General features: G+C 47.2%; 7 protein-coding genes across 15 annotated transcripts; 2 read left to right on the forward strand and 5 right to left on the reverse strand.

The window, feature by feature from the left end:
• Positions 1-6,024: 6,024 nt before the first annotated feature.
• LOC112346256 (pentatricopeptide repeat-containing protein At4g02750-like) lies at positions 6,025-8,563 on the forward strand. Its single transcript, XM_024674799.1, has 2 exons — positions 6,025-6,196; positions 6,525-8,563. Exons 1-2 carry the CDS (start codon positions 6,025-6,027, stop codon positions 8,561-8,563), a joined length of 2,211 nt encoding a protein of 736 aa, XP_024530567.1.
• Positions 8,564-8,972: 409 nt separating this feature from the next.
• On the forward strand, positions 8,973-9,293 carry LOC9656214 (dehydrin HIRD11). The gene has a single exon (XM_002960356.2). The coding sequence runs from the start codon at positions 8,973-8,975 to the stop codon at positions 9,291-9,293; it is 321 nt and encodes a 106-aa protein (XP_002960402.1).
• Positions 9,294-9,389: 96 nt separating this feature from the next.
• LOC112346245 (pentatricopeptide repeat-containing protein At4g02750-like) lies at positions 9,390-12,077 on the reverse strand. Of its 2 annotated transcripts, XM_024674709.1 has the most exons (4): positions 12,000-12,077; positions 11,750-11,786; positions 11,480-11,683; positions 9,390-11,434 (listed from the first exon to the last, which is right to left on the reverse strand). In XM_024674709.1, exons 3-4 carry the CDS (start codon positions 11,641-11,643, stop codon positions 9,568-9,570), a joined length of 2,031 nt encoding a protein of 676 aa, XP_024530477.1. In that variant the 5' UTR covers positions 11,644-11,683; positions 11,750-11,786; positions 12,000-12,077; the 3' UTR covers positions 9,390-9,567. The 2 variants fall into 2 exon arrangements, with proteins under 2 accessions (XP_024530477.1, XP_024530468.1); XM_024674700.1 differs by having other exon boundaries at positions 9,390-11,683.
• On the reverse strand, positions 11,887-16,098 carry LOC9632041 (pre-mRNA-processing protein 40A). 6 transcript variants are annotated; one of them, XM_024674681.1, is made up of 28 exons: positions 16,001-16,092; positions 15,773-15,950; positions 15,623-15,679; positions 15,518-15,549; positions 15,393-15,436; positions 15,259-15,328; positions 15,146-15,198; positions 15,031-15,088; positions 14,799-14,980; positions 14,687-14,747; positions 14,528-14,635; positions 14,415-14,483; positions 14,281-14,358; positions 14,140-14,226; positions 14,036-14,070; positions 13,878-13,983; positions 13,744-13,824; positions 13,606-13,698; positions 13,498-13,551; positions 13,325-13,441; positions 13,180-13,278; positions 13,080-13,127; positions 12,936-13,028; positions 12,775-12,882; positions 12,662-12,726; positions 12,505-12,610; positions 12,185-12,451; positions 11,887-12,127 (listed from the first exon to the last, which is right to left on the reverse strand). In XM_024674681.1, the coding sequence occupies exons 1-28, from the start codon at positions 16,010-16,012 to the stop codon at positions 12,008-12,010; spliced, it is 2,481 nt and encodes an 826-aa protein (XP_024530449.1). In that variant the 5' UTR covers positions 16,013-16,092; the 3' UTR covers positions 11,887-12,007. The 6 variants fall into 6 exon arrangements, with proteins under 6 accessions (XP_024530449.1, XP_024530428.1, XP_024530435.1 ...); XM_024674660.1 differs by having other exon boundaries at positions 15,518-15,679; positions 16,001-16,098; XM_024674667.1 differs by having other exon boundaries at positions 15,518-15,679; positions 15,773-15,919; positions 16,001-16,061.
• Positions 16,099-16,118: 20 nt separating this feature from the next.
• On the reverse strand, positions 16,119-18,942 carry LOC9656215 (polyadenylate-binding protein 4-like). 2 transcript variants are annotated; one of them, XM_024674721.1, is made up of 10 exons: positions 18,590-18,942; positions 18,405-18,523; positions 18,157-18,347; positions 17,840-18,099; positions 17,684-17,790; positions 17,432-17,621; positions 17,087-17,382; positions 16,883-17,026; positions 16,610-16,795; positions 16,119-16,550 (listed from the first exon to the last, which is right to left on the reverse strand). In XM_024674721.1, the coding sequence occupies exons 1-10, from the start codon at positions 18,870-18,872 to the stop codon at positions 16,368-16,370; spliced, it is 1,959 nt and encodes a 652-aa protein (XP_024530489.1). In that variant the 5' UTR covers positions 18,873-18,942; the 3' UTR covers positions 16,119-16,367. The 2 variants fall into 2 exon arrangements, with proteins under 2 accessions (XP_024530489.1, XP_024530483.1); XM_024674715.1 differs by having other exon boundaries at positions 16,610-16,810; positions 18,590-18,941.
• Positions 18,943-19,141: 199 nt separating this feature from the next.
• LOC9632042 (ATP-dependent DNA helicase 2 subunit KU80) lies at positions 19,142-22,027 on the reverse strand. The gene is made up of 12 exons (XM_024674692.1): positions 22,009-22,027; positions 21,831-21,942; positions 21,724-21,775; positions 21,536-21,667; positions 21,074-21,471; positions 20,724-21,010; positions 20,476-20,671; positions 20,214-20,420; positions 19,999-20,157; positions 19,608-19,943; positions 19,426-19,556; positions 19,142-19,368 (listed from the first exon to the last, which is right to left on the reverse strand). The coding sequence occupies exons 2-12, from the start codon at positions 21,885-21,887 to the stop codon at positions 19,245-19,247; spliced, it is 2,079 nt and encodes a 692-aa protein (XP_024530460.1). The 5' UTR covers positions 21,888-21,942; positions 22,009-22,027; the 3' UTR covers positions 19,142-19,244.
• On the reverse strand, positions 22,018-25,711 carry LOC9632043. 2 transcript variants are annotated; one of them, XM_024674647.1, is made up of 12 exons: positions 25,640-25,711; positions 25,255-25,579; positions 25,123-25,197; positions 24,841-25,065; positions 24,071-24,141; positions 23,928-24,016; positions 23,772-23,875; positions 23,639-23,720; positions 23,507-23,582; positions 23,341-23,449; positions 22,760-23,291; positions 22,018-22,698 (listed from the first exon to the last, which is right to left on the reverse strand). In XM_024674647.1, exons 2-12 carry the CDS (start codon positions 25,508-25,510, stop codon positions 22,188-22,190), a joined length of 2,130 nt encoding a protein of 709 aa, XP_024530415.1. In that variant the 5' UTR covers positions 25,511-25,579; positions 25,640-25,711; the 3' UTR covers positions 22,018-22,187. The 2 variants fall into 2 exon arrangements, with proteins under 2 accessions (XP_024530415.1, XP_024530410.1); XM_024674642.1 differs by having other exon boundaries at positions 24,071-25,065.
• Between the last annotated feature and the right edge of the window lie 1,151 nt (positions 25,712-26,862).

Raw genomic sequence — 26,862 nt, forward strand, 5'->3', positions numbered from 1 at the left:
TCGATAAACGTTAGGGAGTTTCTTAAATGAACTTTAGCACACGCCTTTCTCGCTTTGTCGAAGAAGAGCGGCATAGTTTTGTTCGCCATCTCGTTCTTGCTCCGCAATTGTTCTCGGCAGCCACCGAAAAAAAGCTTTTCCAGCTAGAGACACGAGTTGTCCGGAAAAAGAAGCAAGCAAACGAATGCGAAAACCCTGGATGGAAAATAGCAAACCGGACTGGCTGCTGGCATTTGCTTGCCACTCGGACTTTTTTCACGACCAAGTCGTTGTCGAGGCCAGGCAACTCCACACACGGCTTGTAGATCTTGCTGCTGCTGCTGCAATGTATCCATAGCTCTCCCAGCACCTGATCCCTCTTGCTCGGGTCCACAGCCAGCATCCTGGAAAGGAGATCTTCTGCCACAAATGAGAAAGGACCAATCAAGGTCCTCCTTTGCATAGACCTTCTTGGTCATTTTGGGAGAAGGCTTCATTGCTTTCTCTACACTTCTAGCAGACTCTGGCGCAGGCTCGGTCGGAATGGACACTGGCAGACTTCTTCTGTGGCCATGCCTACCGAGTCCCTCCAAATTTGTCCTAGTCTTGTCCCCCTGTGGATAGATGCCTCTACCTGGGACACCTGAGCCCCGAGGAGCTCGACCAGCTGTGCCACAGCAAAGATGTACCAGATGCCCGCTTTCACCTGCGGTTGCTCTCAGATTTCGCCCGAGAGCTGCTGCGGCACGACTTTGCCGATTCGCACGAAGACGATGAAGTGTGGGAGCCGCTGGAGCGGTCCTGGGAGCAGTTTTGTCTTAGCAAGGGGATGATTGTGCACCCTCGTCGCTTTGTGGATCGTTGGCAGACTGAATTGGAATCCTATCCTCTGGAGCCCCTCTGCACTCCACCACCTCTCTGCTTCATTGTTGGTAGCGCATGCTTTGATCTATTTTCCTTTGCCTGAGCCAACTTTTTGCAACAGGGGACAAGCTGACAGGGATGAGCTCCCCGGCACCCGGATCTTTTGTTCTCTTCTCCGGTAGGCTTCATGGACCTGGGACGGTGTCCTATCCTTTTATCGTATCTGGGCGTACTAATTGAATCCTTCAGGAAAGCATGTCCTCAACATTTCGATCTTGTCTGCAAGTTGATGGAGAGCGACTATTTCTTGTGTTTGCCCCTGGCTGGAACCTCCGAAGGGCCAGCGAGGGTCATAAAGACGTGCAGGAGAGAGTGGCGAGAGCATATTCAGGGCTCATGGGCAACAGGAGTGCCATAGGCGAAACATATGCCAGGCGGACGCCGTACTTTTATGGTGACATTTTCTTCATGCCGTTCCGCGTCAAGGAGGCGAGGCTTTTGCGCCGCGGGGTGTTCTACAGCCACCTCCTACGTTTGCTGGTGCTGGAGAGGCCCCCAAACTCCACCCTCCCGCACTACCACTCGCTCCTCAACTGTGCTACTCATGCGCGCCTCTGGCTTGACCGTTGCGACCTTCGAGTCTACTACGACCTCAGCTTGACGTGTACGTCTATTTTGCCCACTTGCTTTGTGAGGCTAACCGTGATCAATCGTCTGTGACGACAGATGGTGAAATATGCACGAGAGGAGATGCGGCAGCGGAAAGTCAGGTAAACAAGTAGTGCACTGGTCAGTGTTTTCAAACTTGTTTTTCTTGTTTGTAGGCTCTTAAAGACGGGTACCTCGTGGAGCGGGGCCCGTCTATACTGGAGCTTAGCCTGAGGCAGGCCGCCATAGTGGTGTTCTGGTACGTAGAATCGGAGGATGTATGTAATCCAATGCGTTGATCGTATCAGGCACAATCTTGGAAAACCATTCAACATGCGTCCAGAGGATTACAAGATTCCAGAGGAAGTGGAGCGAGGCAACGAGATGTTGTGGAAGGGAGTCAAGCAGCTGGGGCATACATGCAGTTTTGATAAACCTCTGCTTTCCCGACTGATGTTTGCGGCGTCCGTGTACATTGGTCGTGTCCCTTGGGAAACGGCAGCAAAGAGGAAATGGCTGTTCCGGCATGGTGAGCCCAAGCAGATAGACAGGAAAGCCATTTTGAATGCTCTACGTGAGAAAGACTTTGTCTTTCGCATGCGTCCAGGTTGAAAAGTACATTGTCCAACTTGAGATCCCGGTGAATAATGCCTCTCTACAATAAGCAGTTGATTGGCATATTAGATTTTATTGCAAATGTGACTTTGAACCAAGAGCTACATTCTGGCTCGGGTGATTGCGAAGAGCGAGTAATCCTCTCCTTCAAAAGTGCTATCATTAGATTGCTACTAGAGAGTGACAGACTTGATTGGAAATACTGGCAACTCACCTTTGGATACAATTGCATACGTTGGACTGTAATCACAATATTCTTAGCATGGTCAATGATATTACAATACGGCTTTTCGGTCTTTTTTGGGTTGGACTTGGCTCTCTATGCCCTCGAGGTTGATGCTGGTGCATCACATATTGATTGTCACACATGAGTGACCTACTCACTTTCATTCTTCTCTCTATTGTTGGTCCCAGAACAATAAAATAATTCACCATTTTCACAAAAAAGTTGCAAAAGCTTGACAAATCATGTAGTATAAAATCAAAACTCTCAAATCACAGACAAGAAGCTGAAGAGGAAGACTTAGAAAACAAATCAAACTTGTCAAAAAAGTTAGTAGTATTGCCCCAACCAAGAGGGTGATGCAATCCAATGTATTTAGCTATAAGTTAGGAACATGCTACATTGCAAGGTTGCAAAAATCACTATCTTTTCCAAAGTATGTCTCTTAGCTTGTTTTGTAAAAAGTTTTTTTTTATATATAAGCAAGAATAAATGTTTAAGATTTATGAGAGAAATTTTTTATTACCACATTAGTAATAATTTTCTGTAGATTTAATAATATAGTTAATATAAGATTATAAAAATGTTTACAATTTATAAACACAAGATTAATCTTATTGAATATCAATACCATTAGATGGTAGAATAAATTAGAATATACTAGGAAGTGTTTAGGAAAGTTTGTAAATTATAAATACAAGATTAATCTAAATGAATAACAACAGTAGAAAACCCTTAGAATATCAAAGCATATTTTAGGTATATACACTACCACCTACAAGTTTGCTAACCAATATTAATGAGCATGTTTTTCAGTGACATAGTTATTAAAGTTGAGATCCAAATATCCTCAAGTGTAACCCATAGCATAAATCTCCACTATATTAATATCCACTTGGTTTGCAAGGATGCCTTCATGGTTGAGCCTCTAAAACCACTACCTATTTATAAAATTAAGGTAAAGAAGAATTTTCAAGAGCATTTATATTACTTGTTTATATTAAATTTTTTATATCTAATGGAATTTACCAATGAACTCAAAACAGTTTATATGGTGATTTATTAAATATTACAAAAAAAGTAATGGATTGTATTTCAAAGTATACTTACATAGCATAACATAGCATGAAATTTCATATTAGTAGTGTTTAATTATTCTCATTTGTTGCAAGTAAAAATTTCTAAACTAATGCCAGACACAGTATCTTAAACCGCTAATGCATAATGTGGCATGAGAGAGATATTTTTTAATATTATGGTGTAACATAAATAGTTATTTATAAACCCATATTATAATTTACTCATTTAGCAAAATTTTGAATTAAAATATATTTTCATCAATTCAATAAAATTTTGAATAAAGTTTTTATATTTTTTTCCTTCAATAGTAGATTATAGCATAAAACTATTGTTCAAGTATTATTATTTATTTTGTTGAAAAATATTTATATGCTTAATCATATATCATATTTTTTAATATGAGCTCTATTTTATCTATGTCTAAAAAATATTAATATTTAATTTAAATTGTTAAAAAGACAAAAAAATACCTTACAAGCATAAATCTTTAGCAAAGATAAAGCAATTAAAGAAATAATATAGGAAAAAACTCAAAGGCGTTGCAATTAAAGAAGTAATTATTTATATCAATTAAGGAAAAAGTTAAGTGTATATTTTTTATATTCACTCTTGACATAAATTCTAGATTATAAGGATTAGATCTAAGACCATTTAATATTTTTATTTTATTTAGTCTTTTAGCTTATTAATTGTTTTTCCACTAAAAATTTATGCAAAACAAATGTAAAAATCACAAAGAGCACCAATGTAAATACTAAAAAAACTTGATTTCAAACATTTTTTTAAAACAAAAAAACTGTTTAAAACAAAGATATTATCCATAACATATATCAAAAGTACTACTAGTGAAGAATAAAGTAAAATTTATGATAATATTATTAGAAAGGTCTCAGGTTTGACTTTATTGGTTGGTTATATATTGAACTTGATATTTCTTCTAAAAGGTAGGGTATTAAAAGAGTAACTCTTTTAGGAAAGTAATGTGATAGATTGTAAGTAACAAAAGAGAATAATTAATGAGTTTGTCTATATAAAAGATTGTGTCTTAACTTATTATTTTTTACTATACTGCTTGCTATTGTATGCAAGAGAATTTATCTAATCTTTGCAACTATTATCCTCTTCTAGCAATTAATTATAGACTACAAAAAATATTTATTTTTTATCAATAAAACGTTTTAAAATTGTTGAATATCAAAACTAAATCATCTCAACTTTAGAAAATATATTATGTATAAAATATTTAAAGTATAGTATATATGAAGCGCTCTTGTAAAGCAGACGTCGAAACCCATCATCACAAACGAGGGCAAGAAGAGTATTCGAAATGAGATAAAGGCTCAAATCGCTAAGAGCGAGATAAAGCCGCCAATTGCTAGGAGCAAGACAAAAACACCAATCGCAAGAAGCGAGACAAAGATATAATGCTAATTATTAAAGTATGAAAGACATATAATAATAATTATTTTGCAACATTAACGAAAATCATATGCGAGTGGTGGTGCGCATGGGGTTCCACTTGATCTTTGGAGCTGTGAAACGAGCAGCACACCCATCACCAACACCAAAATCGAGATAGTGAACACCCCGTTCCTCTCGTCTCTTCACAGCATCGCCCAATGGTACATTCAAGGACCTAGCATTGAGCACCTTCTTCACTGGCTCACACTCGATTTTCATGCTAGCGCTCGTCTCAAGCACCTTAAGACTCCTCCGCTGCTGTGACGCCTTTCTTGCTGTGTTGCAAGGCTTGATCGCCCTTGCCACTGTCTTACTGCTTTCCTTGTTTTCTTTGTGGAGCTCAATCCTCGCGACTTGATCTTTGCAGTGATCCTTGCAGGGTTCTTTGACTGCATATCCCTTCTTGTGCAGCTTGATCCTCACGATTATAGGACCCCTCGACTTGTCTTGATCCTTGCAGGGTTCCTCTCGGGCATCATTTCTCCTTACCTTCTTGAGGGGTTGGCCATCTTTGCATTCCTCCTCGCGCTCTCTTTTCTTACTTGCCTCGCCAGCTTCGGCCAAAGCCTCCATGAGCTCGTCGTTGTCAACTATCAGCTCCTTGATGACGGGCATACCGCCGTGCATCTCCACAAAAGTACTCGCCATCTTTTGCCCTTGATCCTTGCAGGGTTCCTCTCGGATGTCATCTCTCCTTACCTTCTTGAGGGGTTGCCCATCCTTGTGTTCCTCCTCACGCTCTCTTTTCTTACGTGCCTCGGCAGCCTCGGCCAAAGCCTCCATAAGCTCGTCGTTGTCAACTATCAGCTCCTTGGTGACGGGCATACCGCCGTGCATCTCCACAAAAGTACTCGCCATCGTTTGCTTCAATCCTTTACCCTGATTTGCAAATGCCAATTTAAAGGGAAGATGGACATGGCCCTTAATCTAGACCGTCCAAAACGCCACGCGGCAGAGTTTAACCCTCACGCAAAAGGTTTTGGAAATTTTAAACAAATAAAGCAAAAGGAAGAAATAATTAAATCTATCAAAAAATGTCATAAAACCAAACAATCCCGAGAACCTTTCGTTCTTCCTGGGAGCATGGTAATTTTCCCTGCTGATTTTGAAACAAAACTCTCTGCGATGCAAGAACGGATTCTGGTTGCTTCTAGATGAGCCAAAGATGGACCTTTGAGCTCCGACCCCGGGAGAACGTTTGCGCTGAAGCCAGCATTCTGGGACTGATAGTCGGGAATGGTGACAAGAACCTGAACTTTCGAGCAGGGCAAGGCCCGAAGAATCGAGGGATGAGCATCACCCTGCAGCGGCTATGTGCCACTTTTGGTTAAACCTCAAACTTGGGGCACGAGCAAGCAAGACACCCGTAGTCGGCGACAACCACGCCAATCCGAGCCTCCGTGTTGCCTTCGTCAACACCTTACAACATTTCTGGCTTCCACACATTAAGTAGTGAGTAGTGAGCAGCCTTCTCTGCACAAGATGATCAGCGAGTCCAAAAGCTTTCGTAGCATCCGAGTGTGAGTCGTACCAAGAGATTGGCGATGGCGCCATTAAGAGTCTTGGAGATTTTTGGGCGCATAAAACTCAGTCCCTCCGAGTGTCTGCTTAAAAAACTCTAAATCACGATAAATTTCTTGTGTGGCTTCTACAGCGTCTTTGAGCACGTGTTTGCAACGATCGAGGCAACAGGCGAGAGGATTTATGAGATGCATCGAGCACATCAGACATTGCAAAGATCTAGCGGAGCTCATTAGCATCCAGCGGGATCTTTCGTGCTGCTTGGACGATGTTTATGCGGCGAATCTAATGATCCAAGCGTATGGCAAGGTTGGAAGGCCAGACTATGCTCGCCAGGTATTCGATTCCATCGCCAACGACCGAAACGTCTTCTCGTGGAGCTTGATGCTCTCGGCCTATGCCCAGAACGGGCACCTCCAGCATGCCAGGGAGATATTCGACGCAATGCGAGAGACGAATCTCGTGGAGTGGAACACAATGCTCTCAGCATATTCTCAAACTGGGAATCTTGCGGATGTCCAGGGAATTTTCTTCCAGATGCCGGAACGCAACATCATCTCGTGGAATTCTTTGCTTTCTGCATATGCCCGGGCGGGGCATATGCAAGTGGCGTTTGAGATCTTTGACAGCATGCGAGAATGGAGTCTAGTTTCGTGGACGGCACTTTTGTCAGCGCCTGTGCAACACCGTGACTGCAAGCTTGCGTGTTTTGTTTTCTCGTCAATGCCCGAGTGGAACATGTTTTCTTGGAATTTGATGCTTTCTGCGTATTCCCAGGCGCATGGTGTTCACAAAGCCGAGAAGTTTTTCCAATCGATGCCCGAGTGGAATGTGGTGTCGTGGAATACAATGCTCGCTGCTTACACCTCCGATGGTTTGATTTCTAAGGCAAGAGAGTTTTTGCATAGACTAGAGGAGCGAAACATTGCCACATGGAACACCATGCTGTCAGGATTTGCCCAGGTTGGGGATGTGTACAAGGCCGAGCAGACTTTTCAAGAGATGACGGAGCGGAATTTGATAACCTGGACAACGATGTTATCTGTCTATACGGAAAACTCTAGGTTAGAGCAAGCAAGAAATGTTCTATGTTCAATGCCGGAATGGAATTTACCGGCTTGGAACACCATGCTTACAGCGTATGCCGCATCAGGGCATATGCACCATGCAAGAGAATTGTTTGCTAGAATTGGCGGTAGCAACATTGTGACATGGACTGCCATGCTCTTAGGCTACGGTCAAACGTTGAATACCGATAAAGCAAGGGATTGTTTCCAAAGAATGCCGGCATGGAACAACGTCGCGTGGAATTCCATGCTGGCGGTGTATGCCAACTCTTTTCATTTGTCACAAGCAAAAGCTTTGTTTGATTCAATGCCAATGCCGGACACAGTCTCGTGGACCACTCTTCTCGTTGCTTATGCAAAGCTGGGTCATGTCGAGGAGGCCGAGCAAATGTTTCGCAGTATAAAGGAAAAGGATCTTATCGCGTGGAACGCGATGCTCGCAGCATATGCCTTAAACGGCTATTTTGCTCGGGCTGCACATATCTTCGTCGCGGAGATGGTCGAAAGGGATATTGTGTCGTGGAACGTGATGGTGTACATGCGAGGGCTGAACGGACAGACCCAGCAATCCACAAAGTTGTTCCAATCATCCCCAGCAAGGGACATCGTGTCATGGACTGCGTTGTTGGGTGGATTTGCACAGAACAAGCAGCCGCACCAGTTGATCCAGCTCTTCCACTTCATGAAACTCACGATATCTCCAGACGACGCATGTTTCGCCAGCATCCTACTCGCATTTACCCACACGGGGGATCTGGAGGGTGGTCGCGGCTGCTTCCGCTCGATGACAATGGATTTCGGCATCGCCGCAACCAAGCAGCACTACTGCTGCCTGGTGGATCTTCTCGGCCGCTCGGGATACTTGCAGCAAGCGGAGGAGCTCATCCGCTCAATGCCGTACTCGCCCGATCTCCTCGACTGGATGAGCTTGCTGGGATCGTCCCGGAGCCACGGGGATCCCGAGCGAGCAGCAGCGGCGGCGAAGATGGTGTTGGAGCTGGAGCCAAGAAACGCAGCCGCATTTGTGCTGCTTGCAAACGAATCAAGCACAAGAATCTTTGGTAGAACAACTGAGAGTATTAAAAAGCCACACTTTGCCTTGTGAATTTGTGACCAACCAATGTGGGGAACACAATCGATTAAAGCGAAGATTTTTTTACCCATGAAGAAACTTTGATAAAGCGTTCAGTTGTGTAGATCATGTGTCGGTGATGTGATGGATTCCTCCTTCGAAGAAATAATACTATTATAGGTACGAACATGTATCGTTCTATATCGATCACAGTGGGCCCATACACGCACCGGACGCGGTGGAGTCCTCCGCGTGTGGGCATCCCATTTGCCCACGCGTCGCCACATCGTTGGCTCTGGGCTCCTATATAGTCTCGCGAGCCGGCCATTGGAGGAGTATCAAGTCCAGGAGTTCTCATTGGTGTGGATCAAAGTTCGTTGGGTTGAGAAAGTTCTTAGTAATCTTTGCTTCATAGTTTTTGCTCTCTAGTTTTTGTTTCACAATGTCGATGATGGAGAAGATCAGCGAGACGCTCCACATTGGCGGGCACAAGAAGGAGGAGGAGCACAAGAAGGAGGACAAGGCCCACGCCGCCGGCGAGCACAAAGGCCACGACCATCCGGCGGGGGTTCCTTGCTCCGGATCCGGGGCGGTGCCTCCTCCAGCGGCCGCGGGGTACAAGAAGGACGAGGAGCACAAGGCCGGGGAGGAGAAGAAGCACGAAGGGTTCATGGAGAAGATCAAGAAGAAGAAGAAGGACCGCAAGGAGCGCAAGGAAGGCGAGGGCAAGGGCAGCAGCAGCAGCAGCAGCGATTCGGACTAGAGATTGTTTGTGATCTTTAGTCCCGTGAGCACAAGAATTGCTACTATTGCTCCTTGCTCGTGGGTGTTTTGGTTTGATCTGTGTACAAAATGGATAAAAAGGAAGAAAACCTCTGTTTTGTTTGATATCCCATCCAGTGGTTTGAAGAGGATCGAGACCATTTGATCCGAGAGCTCTGTACCGGATAGGAAGAGATCTACTATTGTTTGCACAAGCGATTGGACCCACCTCCTCCAAAAAGTGATTGTTCAGTTCTATCTGATCTGTGGATAACTTATTGTCCCGGCTTGTGCAATTCGGACAGCAAAACCAGAGTCCCGGACGAACTAACTCGCGCAGACGCTGACGATGGCGACGACCCGTCCGCCCAGAAAAGCTTTGGATCGATCATCTCATCTCCAGTGCTTCCACGCAATCGCATTCGATGGTTCTTGCAAGCGCCCAAGAACGCCGTCCACGCGACGCGAGTCGGCTCAAACGGCATCGTCTCCAGTAGCTCCTCCGCGCGTTTCAGCTGCCCTCCGCGAGCAAGCATGTCAACCACAATGCAGTAGTGCTCCAGGTTGGCCGACAAGCCCCTGTCTGCGATCATCGACAGGAAGTAACCCCTGCCGGCTTTGATCCAGCCGGCGTGGCTGCATGCCATGAGCACGCTCACCATCGTCATCTCCTCCGCCTCCACCCCGTCCATTTGCATCGAGCAGACGAGCTCGAGTGCGTCGCGGTAGCAGCCATTGAGCGCGCACGCGTTGATGATCGCGTTCCACAGGGGCAGCTCCTCCGCTCCAAGCTGCAGCGCGTCGAAAATCCTCCTCGCACGATCGACCATCCCGTTCTGCGAGCAGCAGGCGATGATCGAACACCAGGTGATGGCGTCCCTCTCCGGCATGAGCTCGTGGATGAATCTCAACGCGGAGTAAATTTGCCCCGCATGGGCAAATGCTGAGGCCATTGCCGTCCACGAGACAAGATCCCTCCTTGGCATTTTCTCAAACAAATCCTCCGCTTCATTCACTCTCGAGAACCTCGCATACGCAGCGATCATCGCGTTGCATGCCACCAGATCCTTCTCTCGCATGGAATCGAACACTACGCGCGCGTACTCCAGATCCCCGCCTTGGGTAAATGCGGTAAGCATGATCGTCCATGTCACGACGCTCTTCTCCGCCTCGGCCATCATCTCAAACAGCGCTCTCGCCTCCCGCAGCTCGCCATAGTCGACGTATCCCGCAATCACAGCATTCCACGCCATGGGCAGGCGATTGGGCATCCGATCCAGCAGCGCCCTCGCCTCCGCCAATCGCCCAACACGACTCAGCGCCGCGATCACGATCGTCCAGGACGCCGCGTCGCGCACTGGCATCGAATCAAAGAGCTTCTTTGCATCGTCCAGAAGCCCATTGTGGGCGAATCCCCACATCATCGTGTTCCACACGATCTTGCTCCACTCGGGCATTTTGTCAAACAATCTCTTGGCCTCGCCGATTTCCCTGTTGTCAGCGTGGGAGAGAATCATAGCCGTCCACGTCACGGTATCTCTCTGGGGCATCTTGTCAAAGATTCCCCTCGCGTTGGCGGTATCCCCTCTCTGGGTATATGCCGTGACAAGCGTTGTCCACGACACTACGTTGGGCTCTGGCATCTCGTTAAAGATCCGGTGTGTCGATTCCAGATCCCCTTCCCGAGAATATGTCGACATCATGGCATTCCACGACGTGGCATTGCGCTCGGGCATGGAATAAAACATGCGCTTGCTCTCTCGAAGATTCCCAGCCTGGGAATATGCTGCTATCATGCTGTTCCACGAGGCCACATCGCGCTCGTCCATCGAATCAAACAGCTGACGTGCCTCGACAATCCGACCGTTCTGCGCAAATGCAGCAACCATGGCATTCCACGTCACCACGGTCTTGGCCGGCATCTTGTCAAAGATTCCCTTAGCCTCGTGCAGATGCCCAGTCTGGGCATATGCCGCCACCATGGCTGTGGACGCGACGATGGAATATGCCTGGGGCATTGCATCAAAGGCCCGCCTCGCTTCTTTCAGAAACCCATTTCTAGCGTAAGCTCCGATGATCATGTTCCAGGAGAATACATTGGGCTGAGAGATGGAGTCGAAAGTTCGTCTCGCGTCCACGACACTGCCAATCTTGCCATAGACTTCGATGAAGAGATTGGAGAGGTACCTGTCGTGGCGGAAGTGAGTTGCCTGGACGCGGGAGTGGAGGAGTCGCGCATCCGCGAGATCGCCACAGCCGCGGATCGACGCTGCCAGAGCTCTCTGCCGCTCATCTCGTTCGGCAAAGTCTTGGAGCGCGACCGCCTTGGCTTGATCTCCATGAGTTGCCATTCCATGACTACACGAACTTTAAAACTTTCCACTCCCGGGACTACACACGCAAAAACGTTTGGTTAGCGCCAAGATAAAGAACTTCCATAGCTTTTGTGTTCTATACCTCGTTCTAGCAGCTGCTTTGTAAGCTCCCATCCAAGCTTGGAGAAACGAAGACACGAAAACAAACGTCTCAGTACCAGAATCCAGAACCACGAAGCCTATCGACAAACAGGCAAGACCACGAATGCAAGCCCAAGATCTAGAAACTAAGAACGTAAGTTAAAGAGTTCTCCAAACAATCACGCCACCGGACTAGCGAGGTGGAGAGAGCTAGAAAGATGGACAAGCGAGAAAGGGAGGAGTTAACAAACATGGTATCCTAGCTGCGTATCTCGCCGTCTTCGCCGACCTCCCCGTCCTCCAGTTCCTCGGTGCTCCGCCGCTCCCGCTTTTGCCGTTTCGGCTTGGCCTCGGCATCAGAATCAGAGTCATGGCCATGCTGGCGAAGAAGCGAAAGTTAGAGACTGAAAGTTCCTGGAAAATAACCGACGCTTACCCTCCTTGAAGATCGTCTGTGCTCGTGTCCATGCTTCCGGGATTTCCTAGCCTCGTCCCTGTCATCTCTGTCGGATCCATCGTCGCTGCTTGCGCTCCTGTGACGCCTTCTGTGCCTTTTTTCTTTGTCACGGTCCCTGTCCTTGTCCTTCTTCTTTTCTTCTTTACTGAGCGCTGGTTCACCATCCTCGTTACGATCCTTCTTGCTGCTCTTGTCTTTCTTCCGCTCCTTATCTTTGTCGTCTTTACTGTCTTTATCTTTGTCCTTCTGGAACGAGGGCAATTGAGTCCAGCATTACCAAGGATACCTTATGCACATACCTTTTCCTCCTTCTCTCGCTTGCGATCTTTTTCCTTGAGTTTCTGTTGCAAATGAGCTACGTGCTCATCGAAAAGCTTTCTCAGCACCACCTCGTCATCAATAGCCCTGCAGTACAACTCGAAACCGGTAAATAATTTGAGAAGATTCTACACGTACCTAAACTCCACCGTCTCCTGTAGCAACGGTTTGGACTCTTCCCAGTTAGATGTAGCCGTTATTGTCTGCAAGAAAATTTCATTAACTTTCCCAGCCAATCTATCACCGGAAACCTTGTTTGATCGGAGTAGAGTAGAGAACTCCTCAGCTAAGCGTCGCCGTTTCTTAGCCTCCTTTTCTTCTTTCTCCTTTAGTCGTTCGAGAGCGTCTTCAAAAGCTAGCTGTTTTGCGTGTTTGTGTCAGAAAAGGAGAGAAAGACTGGAAAGTTACTCACCTTTATATGCAGTTCAGATATCGCCGTCAAGTCACCTGCCTCGGCTAGTGCAGCCTTGAAATCGTCGTAAGTGGTTGTCGGTACCACCGTAATCTACAGATGATAATTGATAAATACAAATTACTATAAAAAGAAGCGTGCTACCTTTCCGACCTTCATGATTTCTTTGATCTTGGCCTTGTCTTCGAGATACTGTTCAAAAGAAAACGTTTCATTACAAACTAAGATGGACATTCTGACTAACCAGCTTGTCAAGCTCCTCCAGGACATCCATAAAAAGTTCCTTCGGTGTCGAACCCGACAGATTAGTACATATTGCCTGATAAGCAGGATGCTCTTTGATCTGCGAAGAAATCGTCAAATGTTAAACTGACGCAAATTTCTTTTACCTTAGCTAAGTAGTCTCGCCATGGGCACCTTGCAACCAATATTCCTGCTGCTTTGTGAGATTCCAAGAGACTTCTAAACTCGTCCCGATTCTTACGCTCTTTCCGGCGTATTTGTTCCTGCGGAAAAGCCAACATTATTGTCAGAAGCTAAAGAAAATAATCTCTATCCCAACCTTTTGCATTTTCTTTTCTTCTTCCTCTTCCTTTTCCAAATCACGAATATATTCCTTCAAAATTCACAAGTTCGTGTTAGTTTGCACTTAAAAAAATGTAGCGAGAACCTGAAAGACTTCTAAGCGGTCCATTTTATCTAATCGGCTCCAGCGCTCGTCGTCATCGAGTTTATCCTGAATTTTCCTCCAATGGGAATTTACCTATACATACAGTGAGTAAGAGGATTAAAGCACCACTACAAATACCTTAATAAAATCACAGGACTCGAGGTAACTTCTGAAGTCCGCGCGACTTTTCTTTTTCTCCTCCCGAGCCTTGTCTCGCTCCTGAAATTCAAATGTCAAATAAAAAACGAAAGAAAATTCAATGAAAAATTTACTTTGCGCTCCAGGTCCAGCAAATAGTCGTCAAAAAGATCTTCACGCTCTCGCTCTTTATCCACGGCATGAAAACGTGGGTCACTTTCAAAAAGAGATACGACCTTGCTGTAGAAATAAAACGTTATGTAAAACAAAGCAACCAATTAAATCTCCTGACCTCCAACGCATGGCTGATGTCAACTCCTTGGATTCCTAAGCAGACACAAATTGTTGCCGAGGCAAAACATGTAAGCTGACAGATACCAGAGCAACAAAACTTACTTCCAACATCTTTATAAAATCTTCACGTGCTTTCTTTTGTTTTAAACGCTTTTCTTCAAGATCCAACTTTTTTCTTTGCGCAAGATACTGCGAGATGGCAGAATAAAACAGTTTGATACAATCTACAAAATTTAAGGTTACCTCGTTGAAAGCTTGCTTGCGTTCACCTAAAGATTTCAAGGCACCATACCGTTTGTCATTTATAATTACGCGCATAGCCTGAAATATAGTAAATGTTAAATTTCATGTTAGCGACGAAGAAAAAGTTATCAAACCTGATCCCACGTCCAATCGGATTGAACGTGCATGGCTTCCAAAAGTTCTTTAAAGGCGCTTTTTGCCTCCTGAATATGAAGTTAGAAGCAAGCTTGCAATCATTAGAGCGTACATTTTTTGTCGCATAAGAAATCAAAGGCTCCTCCGTGGAAAATGACTTTCCCTCTGAAACTGGAGCAATATTGATCTTACCAATCGATGGTAACGATTTTTTTGCTTCCTGAGGATACTCAAACCTCAGAATACATAAGAAACCGCATTTACTGCCTACCTCCAGATCCTGTTGTGTCTGTTGTGTCTCCTCGGTAGCCTCAGCAACGTCAGCGCCAGACCTACAGAACATCAGTGAGTTTTAACGGATACAAACCACCAAATGGACATACCCTGCAAGAGGCGCTGGAGACGGGGTTCCTGTAGCGGCAGGGGTGAGGGTCTGAGCTACAGGAGCTACAACAGGAGAAGAAGGAAGAGGAGAAGAAAGTAAAGGTGACGGTGCCGATATACCGGGAGCAGTTTCCATCTTAGCGACTCCCATATACCCCCTATCCGCCTGCTCGCGAGCTACCTGCACAAAACAACAATGTAAAACGCAAAGGCTGAAAGTCTGAGACATACTCTCATTTCCTCGGGCATTGTCCATGTAGACTGCCTCGTCAACTTGTTGTAATAATATCTAGAAATCGAAGTGCTCATCAGCATTGAAATATGCAAGAAAACCTCATTAACTTACTTTCTGCTATCAGCAGTCACGAACTCTTTCCAAACAGTTGAAGCATCAGCTCGCTAAAAGGGAAACACACAAACGTAAGTCCCTGAGAGAAAAAAACTCAAGAAAAACTTAACCTCGGTCGGAGTCATCAACTCGTCTGGCTTTTCCCAGCTCGACTGCTTAGTCCGCTTATTGTAATAATACCTTCAGGGCAAGAAACCAAAACCATGAGTAAAAAGGCCGAGAACTCAAACATTTAAAGACCAACCTTCTCCCGTCAGGAGAAAAATGCTCCTGCCATTCAGAAGCTCTCTGTAGCAGCACCGATAAAAGCAGAAGCAAAAAACAAATCAGCACTCGCACTAAAGTAGCGGGGATCAAAGAAAAACTTACGGATCCTGGAGGTGGTACGCCCGAATGCAGACCTTGTGCCATACCATTGTTAGTTTGTCCTGCGTTTACTGGATAAGACTGAAGAAGCTGACCCGGATTCCCGACCTGATAAGAGCCTGGATACGCATTGCCTTGTTGAGGAAAGGGAACGGCAGATCCATACTGCGAGAGCGAGCAAAAGAATAGAAAACAAAGGGAAGACATAAGATAAGAGAAAGAGCCAAGGCAAACAAAAAAAAAGCAAAGCATACATACCATTCCAGGAGGTCCTTGAGGAGGTCTCTGTGGCTGAGCGAAAGGACCAGAGGCCTGATTGGGACGCATTTGCATTGGGGGAGGATAGGCAGCTTGCGAAGACATGGGGGGCGGGACGTTGCTCATCTTCTCGGCTCACAGCATTGGCTGCAAGCAATCCAAGGACGCGGACGGAAACCTAAGCTCCAGAGAGAGATCTCTAGGCGCGGCGCGAGTCGCAATACACACCTGGAGATTCATAGCGCCCGCCCCAGCTGCCCAGCGCCTACGCCGATCATGCTCCTCTTCGCGCGACTGATCTCTCGAGAAAATTAGGGCTCCTGCTCTATTCCTTAGTATATTCCCCTTTCTTCTTCCAATAGATTTTTTAAAGCTGGACACACACAAAGAAATCTAAAGAGAGTGGAGACTCTTTCCCGCGCCAAAACTGCTGTGTTCTAGATCGCGCCAGCACAGTGCTACAAACTAAAAGAGTCTTCGAAACAAAAAAGCCTGGCAAAACTGTGAGGAGCTCATACTCAAAACTCAAAACGATCGATCGATGGTTCTCTCCTTTTTTTTTTCTTCCTTTTTGCTTGTCGTCGGCTGGGGTGCTCTAAGCCACTGGAACCTCCGCGAGGGGCGAGGATGGAACCGTGGAGGCCTTGGAGTGCTGCTGTAGCACCTGGACGGCTTCGTCCACCTTGGAGGCCAGAGCCTCGGGAGTCTCCAGCAGCACAAGCAGCTCCGAGTTGTCCATCTCCAGCAGCATTCCAGTGATCTTGCCCGCAAGATCAAACTGCCACCATCAAAGCAAAACCTGTGAGCTCCGTGAAACTAAAAAGCAAGAGATGGTACCTGGTGTGTCCGGACGAGAGGGAAGAGACGCTCTCCCAGTAGCTGCTTTTGCTGCTGTGGAGAGGCCGCCGACATCATGCTAAGAACGTCGTTTCCACCCATGGGCATGTTTCCAGGGACCATGAGCACCGGCCCGCCCGCTGCTGCTCCATCCCGAGGCCTGCCATTGTTGACATATTTCATAGCCTGCCGTGGTCGTTGCTGCATAAAAGATTTAGAGCTTGAAAGATACACACACACACTACCACTCCACAGAAAAAAGAGAAACAGTACCTGTTGGTTTCTTCCGTTTTCTTTGTAGCCGCCAGGCTGAATGGCTTGCGGCTGTGGAATCTGCAGCTGTGGTATTTGCGCAAGCGGTTGTCCCCCTGGAGGCCGGTTCCTAACCTGTCTCTGCTGCCTCTGCGCGTTAGGAACCTGCATTACACCAACAATGTAAGAAGAGATGCTTAAAGGGACTCCTTTTTTATTTCTTACCAAAGCATACGGTGGCAAAGGTTGCAGTGATGGCCTTCCTGGTGGGGCTAGCGGACCAGTCCTCCATCCGGGCCTCATGACAGGCTGATACATGAGGCCTTGCCTTTGAGGCACCTGTGGCAAGAGCGCAGGAGGGGCAGCGTAGTAGACTGGAGGATAGGCAGCTGCAACTTGAGCACCGGGTGGAGGCATCAAGCCGCTCATGCGCTGAGCATACTGCTGCTGAAGCTGAGCTTGCCTTATCTCCTTGCGCTGGGCCATAGCAACATATATCGGCTTTCCATTGATCATAAGGCCTGTAAGATCACAATCACATTCAGTAAAGTTAAGAGGACAGAAACATACCGTTTGTCTCTGTGGCTGCCCTTGAAGCTTCTTCTGGCGACGTGAAGCACACAAAACCGAAGCCCTTGCTGATGCCCTTCTCATCGCGCATTACTTTTGCTGACGTGATGTTGCCATAGCGAGAGAACTCCTGCTTTAGAGTTTCATCGTCTATGGAATCATCGAGGTTTTTCACATATAAATTGGCTCCCTAAAAGCAAAGCACGTAAGCCTTTAATGAAGCATCGTAGAAGCAGAAAAACAATGAAAAACCTGATACTTCTGGAACTGTTCCATCCGTTTCTCTTCGAATTGTCGGCGAAGTATCTGCTCACGTTCCGCCTTCTTCTGCGCCCTTCCGACGTATATTGTTCTGGATCCTGCCGAGCAAAAATGTTAAAATGCACCTCAAAGGCCAAGAAGGCTTACCAAGTTGGCTATTGTTCATCGTTTCAACCGCTGCCCTTGCAGCCTCCGGATCGTCAAAATTCACGAAGCCAAAACCCTTAGACTTGTCGTTCTCGTCTTTCATTATGACCACGTTGGTAATGACTCCAAAAGTCGAGAAATGCTCATTGATCTCTTCTTCCGCCATTTCCGGGTCAAGGTTCTTGACGAAAACATTCGTGAACTTGGTCTCGCCGGTTGCTGCAAGCCTGTCACTCCGCTTCACGAACTTGGCCACGAACCTGAAAAACAAAACCCGGTCAGAAGAAGATGAATGGCGAGCCTCACAGAAAACTCACACTTTCTTTCCGACCAGCTGCATCCCATTGACCTTCTCGATTGCGAGGTTTGCAGCTTCGTCCGTTTCAAAGTGGACAAAACCATACCCCTTGCTTCTTCCATCTTGATGAGCAATCTTGCAGGACAGAATCGGGCCAAAGGCAATGAAAGTATCGTGGAGAGCCTTGTTGTCGATGGACTCGTCAAGGTTCTACTCACAGACCATGAGTTAGCAAAGCATCCATGGCTTTAGTGAAAAAAGCCTTACCTTGATAAAGATGTTCCCCACGCCACTCTTGCGCGTACTCGGGTCCCTGTGAGACCACATTATCCTGATGGTCTTCCCATTGATGGGTGTGTAATTCAAAGCCTCCATAGCTCGCACCGCTGAGCATTCAAAGAGACGACGATTCTAAGCGAGGAGAAACCAAAAAGGAACAAGAGAGCACTCACCATCGGCGCCAGAAGAGTAGTTCACATATCCATAGCCAAGGGACCTCCTCGTCACGGCATCGCGGCAGACGCGCACAGAGGTAACCAGGCCCATCTGGGAGAAAATGGTGAAGAGCTGAGTCTCCGCCACAGTCTCGTCCAGATCTCCCACATAGAGCGAGACGCCGGAAGGAGCAGCCACACCTGGGACGGCAGGAGGAGGAGGCGGCGGCGGTGACGTATCCGCCGGCGCCGCGGCAGCAGCAGCAGGGGACGCCGTCGTCGCCGCCATCACGGCCGCCATGAGATGGATCGATCGATCGCCGCCAAGGGCCGGAGCCTAGCCTCTAGGGTTTTGAGGCAGCTAGAACTACAGTATAGTCTTCCCTCCACACTTGGTTTATCACTATAGCCCCGTAAGCGGCGGGCCGTGTCCGTTCCTCTGGCGGGACGAGATCTAGACCGTCGATCAACACATTCCGGAATCTTCGCGCGTGGAGGTACGTTTCCAAGGATCAAGGAATGAAGATGAAGCGCGACACGACGACCGATGACAAAGAAAAAAGAAGAAAGTTTAGAAAGGAAGGATTTTTTTTGCTCTTCGTTTGATTACTGTGGAGGATACGAACTTCCAGTGTCAGCAAGGAGGAAAAACGAAAATTCTGGTGACGAACCTTTACACAGCTTCTCCAAGTAGAGCATCCATTTCGTCGATTTCTTCCGCTTCTTCTGCCGTGGTTGGCTCCTCCTTGACGGTTCTCGAAGTCAAGAATGCCAGTGCTGCCTCCTCAGTGACATCGCTGTTTGGAAAACTTTCGTGGATGAACGCACAAAAGAAGGAAAAAAAAAAACTGTACCTGTCTGAAACTTCTCCTTTGGAGATCAGTGTCAACTTTCTCTGGATCACTGCGTCCCAGAAGTCGCTCAAGCGCTTCCCTTGGCACTTGTCAGCTAGCACACGAAAGAAGTCGTTGAATTCTTTGGATTCCTGGAGAAAACAAGAGTTTAGCTCCGAAAATGTTGCAGACTGCTTGCTTACCTCTTGCATCACGCAACCACTTCGGAGAGCGGCTAAGCAAGTCAGTGCTTTGTCGTAAGTGTTCCCTTTGTACGAGGAATCCAAGAGATCGATGATGATTTTCTTCATTCCTTGTATAGCTTTCCCGACCCACTCATCACTGTCCCGACGAGCTAGTAGCGTTTGGAAGTCCTGGACTGGGTTTAAGCTTCCAACTTCCTCGACCTGACGTGTGGCAAAACTGTCGAACGAGAGACCACTGCCCGAGGTATCCACATCCGGCTTTGCTTCCGCATCATCGTCTTTAGCAGCGGCTTCGATTCTGTCTTTCCAAAACTTTGTCGAGTTTTTAGTTTTCTGCGCATACCACCCGACTGAGAAAAACGAGGGAGACAGAAGCACAGTGCCTCACCTGCACGTTCACCAATGTAAATTGGCTACAAAGTCCTTGAAGTTTTTCAATATGCTCCGATGAAAAATCTGGTTCTATGACTTTCTTCAGAGTTTCGTCTAATTGAGGTACCGATGCGTCTGGGTTTAGTGATTTCAAATAGAGAAAGTGGTAGAATCGCTGCATGCAATCATAAAATAAGTCAGGGAGCTTGAAACTCCTTTATATTGGTCTACCTGTAAAACTGGATTGCTCGTTTTCTCGGGTTGTAGGGACTCGACGCTGTCTGAGGGCGAAAGGTCGAGCATCTGAACTAGTAAATCAGTAGCTTCTTCTTGTTGCTTTGAAGGCAACTGGGACGCAGGTCGGTCATCAAATGATGCAAAGCCAAACTCACGAATATCTTCGGCAAATGGCACGATGTTGAAATAGAAAGAATCTGCCTACAAATCGCAACACCGGGTAAAATCCTGCTGAAGGACAATGACAAAAACTTACGATGCCATCTTCGAAGGATAGATTTGGTGTCAAAACTCCCATCACAACATTTCGTTGTCCTTGTCTCCAAACACACCGGACTAAGGCCACCATGTTCGTTTGTTTCAGAGCTCGTGCAAGAGCGGACATTGCAAGAGAAGCTTTACGATTGCCAGGCTCCGGAACAAAAAGATTCGGCTCCTTCATATAGTAGTGCCTACGTTCGCACAGTTAAAATCTCGTACGAAAGGGAAAGAAAAATCCATTACCTTGGAATATTGGCAGCTTCTGTGAATCCTAGGAGCTTTACTCCTTTGTCAGCAGTGAACTTGAGTGACAGTTCCATGTCTGGGGTCACAGGGATAAGCTGCTGACCATAGTAGTAACCCTTTGCTCGTTGTGCTTTCGGAATGGACACTGTCGGGTCGTCACTGCTTTTGTAATCAGTATCCATTTTCACAACGTGAGTCGCAAGCGCATCACTTTGGGGTGCTTTGTCTGAGTAAACCTTAAGACTAGGAACTCTTTCTTGTGCGGCTTTCTTGTAAACCCAAACCTGGAGAAGCAGAAAAAAAGAAAAAATAAAAATTAGAACAAAACACAGTGAAACACCCAGTACCTTAATTCGTGCACCTGGTGTCATCTCCATATCTCCTCGGTAGAGCGTCGTGGGAGTTACTGTGCGAGGCTTTAGAGCTCCAAACAAGCACAGAGGACTTTCCACGGTTGTGACTTCTCCGTGCGTCCGAGACGCTAAATTCTCTAGAATCTCCGTGCTCTCCGAGCCGCTTTCACGCTTTTCCTCGTTCATTCTGAGTATAGCCGCGTCGAACCTCACTCCATGGTCTTCCATTTTCTCTGCGATTTTCTCAACCTGTTCCATCATACTCATACCTTCCATTGGCTCTTTTATCGGCGACTGGGCATCGGTTATAAGGCAGATCCGCTTGTTTCCTTTCTTTCCATCTCCATACTTTTTGAAGATCATATCTGTGGCAACAACGATGGCATCGACATCTGTAGTGGTGCTTGTTAAGAAGAACGGAAGTATCAAAGAAACGATCACATAAAAAAAGGATACAGTCTCCTGCGTAGCATCCCCGGGGAAGCGCTCGCAGCTTCGTCACCAGCTCACCATCGACAAGCGTAATCGGTTCGCTCACAATGCCTTCGTATGCTTCCCCGACTTCTCGTCTAAGATCGTTATCAGTCTCTGAGAAGAGAAAGCAAACCTTCTCAAGATTTTCTAGGAAGATCCTTAAAGGTTACCTTCCATGCCAAAGAGAACAAGTCCCACCTCATCGTTTTTGTGATTGAATAACTGGAAAGAAAAAAATTCAAGGAAGAATGAGCAAAAAATTCTCATGGAAACTTACCTTCCTTTCCAGCACAGCTGCCGTAGCTTTAGAAACGTGATGAAGATAGGGATGCATCGACGGAGACACATCGAGAACAAAAACTAGCGATTCCTGAGCCAATAAGCGATCGCTATCACAAATGTAAGCTAGAAACGACGCAAGAACAATCGGAGCTACCGATCGAGGAAGAACGCACCTTGCTCCGGGCCATAGAATTCGCGCCTTCGAGATTTAGGGTTTTTCAAAACCTTGAAGAGGAAGTTTAGCTCAACAAGGGGCCGATCCCAGCCGTTGGCTCCAGTGCCACATCCGGGCCGTCAAACACTTATTTCTTTCAAAACTTCGGTTTCTTCTTCGCGCGTTCTTGTGGCTTCTTCAGGGCTTGAAGATCTGAGCGAGCTTCTCAGCGCTTCCCTTGCAACCATCCGCGAGCTTGTTCGTGTTCTTGGCTACCAGCGCCGAGATCTCGGACGCCATCGACGCAGCAGCGCTCTGAGCCTCGCCGGCGCGTTTCCTCACCACGAAGAAAGTGTTATCTCGGACTTCTCCGGCCTTCCTCGCGATCTTTTCCATGGACTCCAGCATCCTCTGCTGCGCCACGCTCAGCCTCTGGTTGGAAGTTTGCATCGCTTCTCTCAGGAACTGCAAGCTCCTCCCTTTGAACTCGTCGGCTTTCACCAGGATGCCGTGCATTGGAGGTTTTGCCTGCTGCGACGTGTCCTGGAGCTCGAGCTTCTCGAACTGCCAGCTTGGGACCGGGATGTTGCTGTCGTCCAGATCCTTGTCAACGTGGACCTCAATCCCTTGAGACTCCCATCTCTTTCGCGCTTCCTCTAGAACTTTAGCGTGAGCCATTGCCTTCTTTGCTTCTTCCTCGGCCCAAGTTCTGCCCAAAGAAACCATCCAACTCGCTTAGAACGAGGAACAAAAAAAGAGGGAAAGTTTACCTTGCAAGGACGAGAGCTTTCTTTTCTACTTGGGTCTCCGACTTCACATTCTCCAGCGTATCCCGCTCTTCTTCAATCTCGGCCAGAAGCTTCTCCATTCTGTCCCGCTCAAACACCACCTTTACTTTTTCCGAAGACAACCCTTGCAGAAGGTCATCAACCTCAAGCCGTGCTCGAGACAGAGCTTCCTTTGCAGCGTCCAACGAGGCTCTTTCCTTCATTACGCCGTACTTTTCTTCTTCTCTTTCACTTTTCAGCTTCTCCAGCTCTTCCCTCAATCTCTCGGCCACTGCCTCAGCTTCGACCGTCAACTGCCTCTGTCGATCCAATTCTTCACGAAAAACAGCATTCGCTTCTTTCTGTGCACGAGCCTCTAGTGCTATCTCAGCAGCCACCGCCTTTTCCGCATGTCTTTCAGCTTCTAGACGCTCAAGCTCCTCGCCGATATGCTCTGATGCCTCACCAGATGACAGTGCAACCGCTGCCTGGCCCGTAGTAACGGGTTTATGTGGTTGAAACAGCCTCGTGTATCCTGCCAAAACATGTCAAACCAGAAATGGAAATAGTTTTAGCCGAAGTACCGAATGCAGACGATATAATGCTTCGGTCGCCCGCAGCAACATCCGCTGCAATAGCAGGCCAAACATCCGTATGAATGTTATCAATGTCGATGAACCTTTCTTGCAATTTCTGCAAGTAATATCAACATCAAACAAGTAGCCTTCTTGAGCTCAAAAACAAACTTACATTTCGATTTGCGACCGGAAGACTATGATTTTCCACGGCAAACTTCCAGCTTATAAGATCTTGACGTGACAATGGACTGCAAAAACTTGCACGCATTAAAACATGTGCTGGTGGCCCGTGCAACAGCATTACCGGTCAGGAAGAAAATGGATCGGGCCATCACTATCTGGACCCCGTGATAGCTTACTGAAAATAAGCCCTGCCTCCGCCAGGCCTGCTCAAACGTCCACTGTCAAACGAGCGTCTGGTATGAAGAAACTGTAACCTTGTATGAATGGAAAATCCGGATCCTCAGGCGAAACATCGTCGAACGCAGCTTCTGTAACTTTTTCGATATACATTGCAGGAGAGACTTTAGCACCCGTATTTCTGTGAGATATATACGTGAGAACTTAAAGAACTGAAAAGCTGGACAGAATACCTTGCCAAGGTTCGATTTGCAGCAACAAGCCAGCGAGCGTACTCTCTTCGGGTACAGATAGTAGACGCTCCAACTCCTGGCTCCACAACCTGCACGAACGAAAATGAATAAAAACAAAAACAAAACAAGAAGAAGCAACGCACCTTAAGAGATTGTAGCGCAGAGAGGGCCTGTTCTTGGCCATGATCTACGACAGGTGCGATCAATACACGTCCTGATGGCAATGCAGAAGGCGCAGATGGAGCAGGTATGACAATTTGCCAAAATTCAGACTCCGATGAAGGGGAAACTTTATCTAGCGAAGACGTGATCCTACTGATTTCATCCTCCTGGGATAAAACCATATCAGCTGCATTCTCCACGGGTGTTGCTCCAACCTCGGAGGAAGAGAAAGGCTCATCCTGCTCACTCACACTCAAACCGGGAGACGCAGTCACCGACTCAACCAGCTCAACCTCCCTGTCTGACTCCTGAGGTAACGGTACCTCGGCACCATGAACAGCAGTGTTAGAGTCCTCGGTTAGATCCACAGAGGCCAACAAGACGTCGGGCTTCTCCGATGCTACGACGACTTCGTCCTCGGACGGCAAGGCAACCGGGGCAGACGACTCACTGGAAACGCTCTCTGGTTCTTCAGGACTGCTACTCTCGACTGAGTACGTGGAATCGGCTGTTCCGGCACTCGACTCGGGTGTGGCATCTGAGTCGGGAGACTTCAGATCATCGGAGACTGAATCGACGGCTAAGTCAGTAGCAGGGGTTGACAAATCCTCTCCAGACTCTGTGTCAGTACGGGATAGCTCTTCGCCGGTATTCTCGTAACCAAAGGTTGAAGCAGCACCACCAGATGCAGGAGAACTGACCACCCCAGCCTCACTATCTTCAATCGTGTCACTTGGAAAAGAAACCTGACCTGTGGTTGTATCGGGTTGATGCGGAGTAGCCACAGGAGCATCCGCGGCAACCTCTTGCTCCTCTTCCTCCTCCGCATTCTCAGTCGATTGGACATCCACTGGGCTTTCCTCCTCATCCTCGACTTCCTGAGCAGCCCCAGCCTCCTTGACCTTAGTCGATTCTGTCACATATGTTTCCTCGTAAGCCGGGGGTGGTGGTACAAGATCCACCTTGCTTCCTACACCTGCAAGTTCGAATCCATTACGATGAGAAAAGCATGAGGAAAACGAAATGAACCAACCTCTCTTCCAACACGCATTGGACACCAACGCAAAACCAACGGCGAGAGCAACGCCTGCTCCTACTTGCAAAAATCCTGCGCGAAAAGAATCAATGTAAGCATCGCATGCACAGGAAATAGAGAAAAAGGTACCTGAAAGCTTCTTTCGCTTGCCATTATCCAGAAAAGACCATCCGGCATAGGAATCCTTCCCTGGCTCCTGTGCCCACGAAGAAGAAGAGGTGCTCGGCCCATCGTCGCCGCTGGACTGCGCACAGCAGTAAATGCAAGGTAGCCTAGTGCATCTCCTGGATGGATTCGCGGATAGCGATGTTGCATGCTGGTGCTGGCATCCTAGATACAATTTCGCCGGCAGCAAGGAAGGTAATCCGGGGAGAGCTACCGCCATATTTCGGAAAGGAAGAGGAGGAATCGGGTGGAAAGAGGAAACGGGAGCTCGAGCGAGCTACAAACACATCTGCGAGCGCCGCGCACCGGCAATTCAGTCGCGGCGATGCAAGAAGGGAGGGAGACTCACCGGATCTAAGCCAGCGCCTTGGTCGATCGAGAGCTCCTCTCTCAAACCCCTGCACAAACCCTAGGAACTGTACACAAAATGCCACATGTTGGTGACGTGGCTGGCCAAGCTGGCACGTTTAAAACGACCATCGCCTTTCGTGTGGCGCCTGGTTCGCTACTTGTCCAAAGCCTGCGCTCTCCAGGTAGCAGATTGGCCTACTTTAAATTTTTTTCATGCTTTCTTCGAGAAAATCGCGTGCTTGCTTCTCTTGTCCCATTGTCTTTGAGTTTTTGTTTAGCTTTGATATGGTAGTCACGATGAAATAGATAGAATGAATACTTTTGATCGATCGAGCTTATATGGTGAATTCGTTTCGCTCAAATGGTGATCTCCTTTGATCGATCGAGCTCAAAACCGGATAACAAAGAGAAAGGTTTTTGGTTTTAAACAAAAGACAGAGAAACACATACCAGGATGAGATACTGCGATTCATCAGCTAAGAACTTTGCTCGTCACCATGGACTAGCAAAACTCAATGCCAAAATCGATGAAATCAAACACGGGATCAGCTCGATCGAAGTTTTCATCCGCAGTATATCTCCATACCAAAGACGAAGGACAAGAAAGGAAAGAGTGCTACATACACGCTCTTGGTGACAATGCAAGTCATCCCGGCAGCTTTGGCAGCTTTGGCAGCTTGGAGGCCAATCCTACTGTCCTCGATGACCACGCAACTGGATCAAACATCAACGAAGTTTATCCAAATATCAAGAAAAAACAAATCTTCGAGGAAGTGGAAGAAATGGTCGCTCTGGCGGCCAAAGGCTCGACTTTGGTGAGGTGGTGAGCATCACTCGGACACAGCCGAGAGCCGTTGCCTTTGCTATCCGCTCAAATCGTCGATGAAGGAGAAAGCCGTGAAGTCGAGATCGAGCTCGCTAACTTCGATGTCAGCATGATCTATGGAAGAAGAAGAAGATTAAACCAGCAAGATAGTTTCTGTCAACAGCATGAAGCCAGCATGACTGTTGCGAGTTTTTCGAGCTGGACTCGAAACAAACCCAGTGAACAATCGCAGAGTTCATCGAACAACGAGTAAAACAACTTTAGCTATTTCTTTTGCAAGCTTCCAGTCCAAAGTTCTTACCCTTCCTCTATTTCCAGGCCCAGAGAGTGATAGTTCCACACCTCTAGGAAGGCAGCTAGCTTTTCCTTTGCATCTACCAAAACATGTCCTCCTT

This window comes from Selaginella moellendorffii, unplaced genomic scaffold, assembly GCF_000143415.4.
Source record: "Selaginella moellendorffii unplaced genomic scaffold, v1.0 SELMOscaffold_0, whole genome shotgun sequence".
In the NCBI taxonomy this organism is placed as follows: domain Eukaryota; kingdom Viridiplantae; phylum Streptophyta; class Lycopodiopsida; order Selaginellales; family Selaginellaceae; genus Selaginella; species Selaginella moellendorffii.

Excerpts from the sequence above, each read along its gene's own strand:
- LOC112346256 (XM_024674799.1), top strand. The coding sequence starts at position 6,025 with ATGAGCCAAAGATGGACCTTTGAGCTCCGACCCCGGGAGAACGTTTGC. Across the intron at positions 6,197-6,524 it reads GCGGCTATGTGCCACTTTTG|CGTCTTTGAGCACGTGTTTG; the intron begins GTTAAACCTCAA and ends TGGCTTCTACAG.
- LOC9656214 (XM_002960356.2), top strand. The coding sequence starts at position 8,973 with ATGTCGATGATGGAGAAGATCAGCGAGACGCTCCACATTGGCGGGCAC.
- LOC112346245 (XM_024674700.1), bottom strand. The coding sequence starts at position 11,643 with ATGGCAACTCATGGAGATCAAGCCAAGGCGGTCGCGCTCCAAGACTTT.
- LOC9632041 (XM_024674660.1), bottom strand. The coding sequence starts at position 15,898 with ATGAGCAACGTCCCGCCCCCCATGTCTTCGCAAGCTGCCTATCCTCCC. Across the intron at positions 15,199-15,258 it reads AGTTGATGACTCCGACCGAG|CGAGCTGATGCTTCAACTGT; the intron begins GTTAAGTTTTTC and ends TTTCCCTTTTAG. Across the intron at positions 14,484-14,527 it reads TTTCTTATGCGACAAAAAAT|GAGGCAAAAAGCGCCTTTAA; the intron begins GTACGCTCTAAT and ends CTTCATATTCAG.
- LOC9656215 (XM_024674715.1), bottom strand. The coding sequence starts at position 18,872 with ATGGCGGCCGTGATGGCGGCGACGACGGCGTCCCCTGCTGCTGCTGCC. Across the intron at positions 17,027-17,086 it reads CTTTGCCACCGTATGCTTTG|GTTCCTAACGCGCAGAGGCA; the intron begins GTAAGAAATAAA and ends GGTGTAATGCAG. Across the intron at positions 16,811-16,882 it reads AAAACGGAAGAAACCAACAG|CAACGACCACGGCAGGCTAT; the intron begins GTACTGTTTCTC and ends TCTTTTATGCAG.
- LOC9632042 (XM_024674692.1), bottom strand. The coding sequence starts at position 21,887 with ATGCATCCCTATCTTCATCACGTTTCTAAAGCTACGGCAGCTGTGCTG. Across the intron at positions 21,776-21,830 it reads CAGCTGTGCTGGAAAGGAAG|TTATTCAATCACAAAAACGA; the intron begins GTAAGTTTCCAT and ends TTTTCTTTCCAG. Across the intron at positions 20,158-20,213 it reads CGAGCAATCCAGTTTTACAG|CGATTCTACCACTTTCTCTA; the intron begins GTAGACCAATAT and ends GATTGCATGCAG.
- LOC9632043 (XM_024674642.1), bottom strand. The coding sequence starts at position 25,510 with ATGGCGGTAGCTCTCCCCGGATTACCTTCCTTGCTGCCGGCGAAATTG. Across the intron at positions 25,198-25,254 it reads CAAGCGAAAGAAGCTTTCAG|GATTTTTGCAAGTAGGAGCA; the intron begins GTACCTTTTTCT and ends CTTTTCGCGCAG. Across the intron at positions 23,292-23,340 it reads CATTATATCGTCTGCATTCG|GATACACGAGGCTGTTTCAA; the intron begins GTACTTCGGCTA and ends ATGTTTTGGCAG.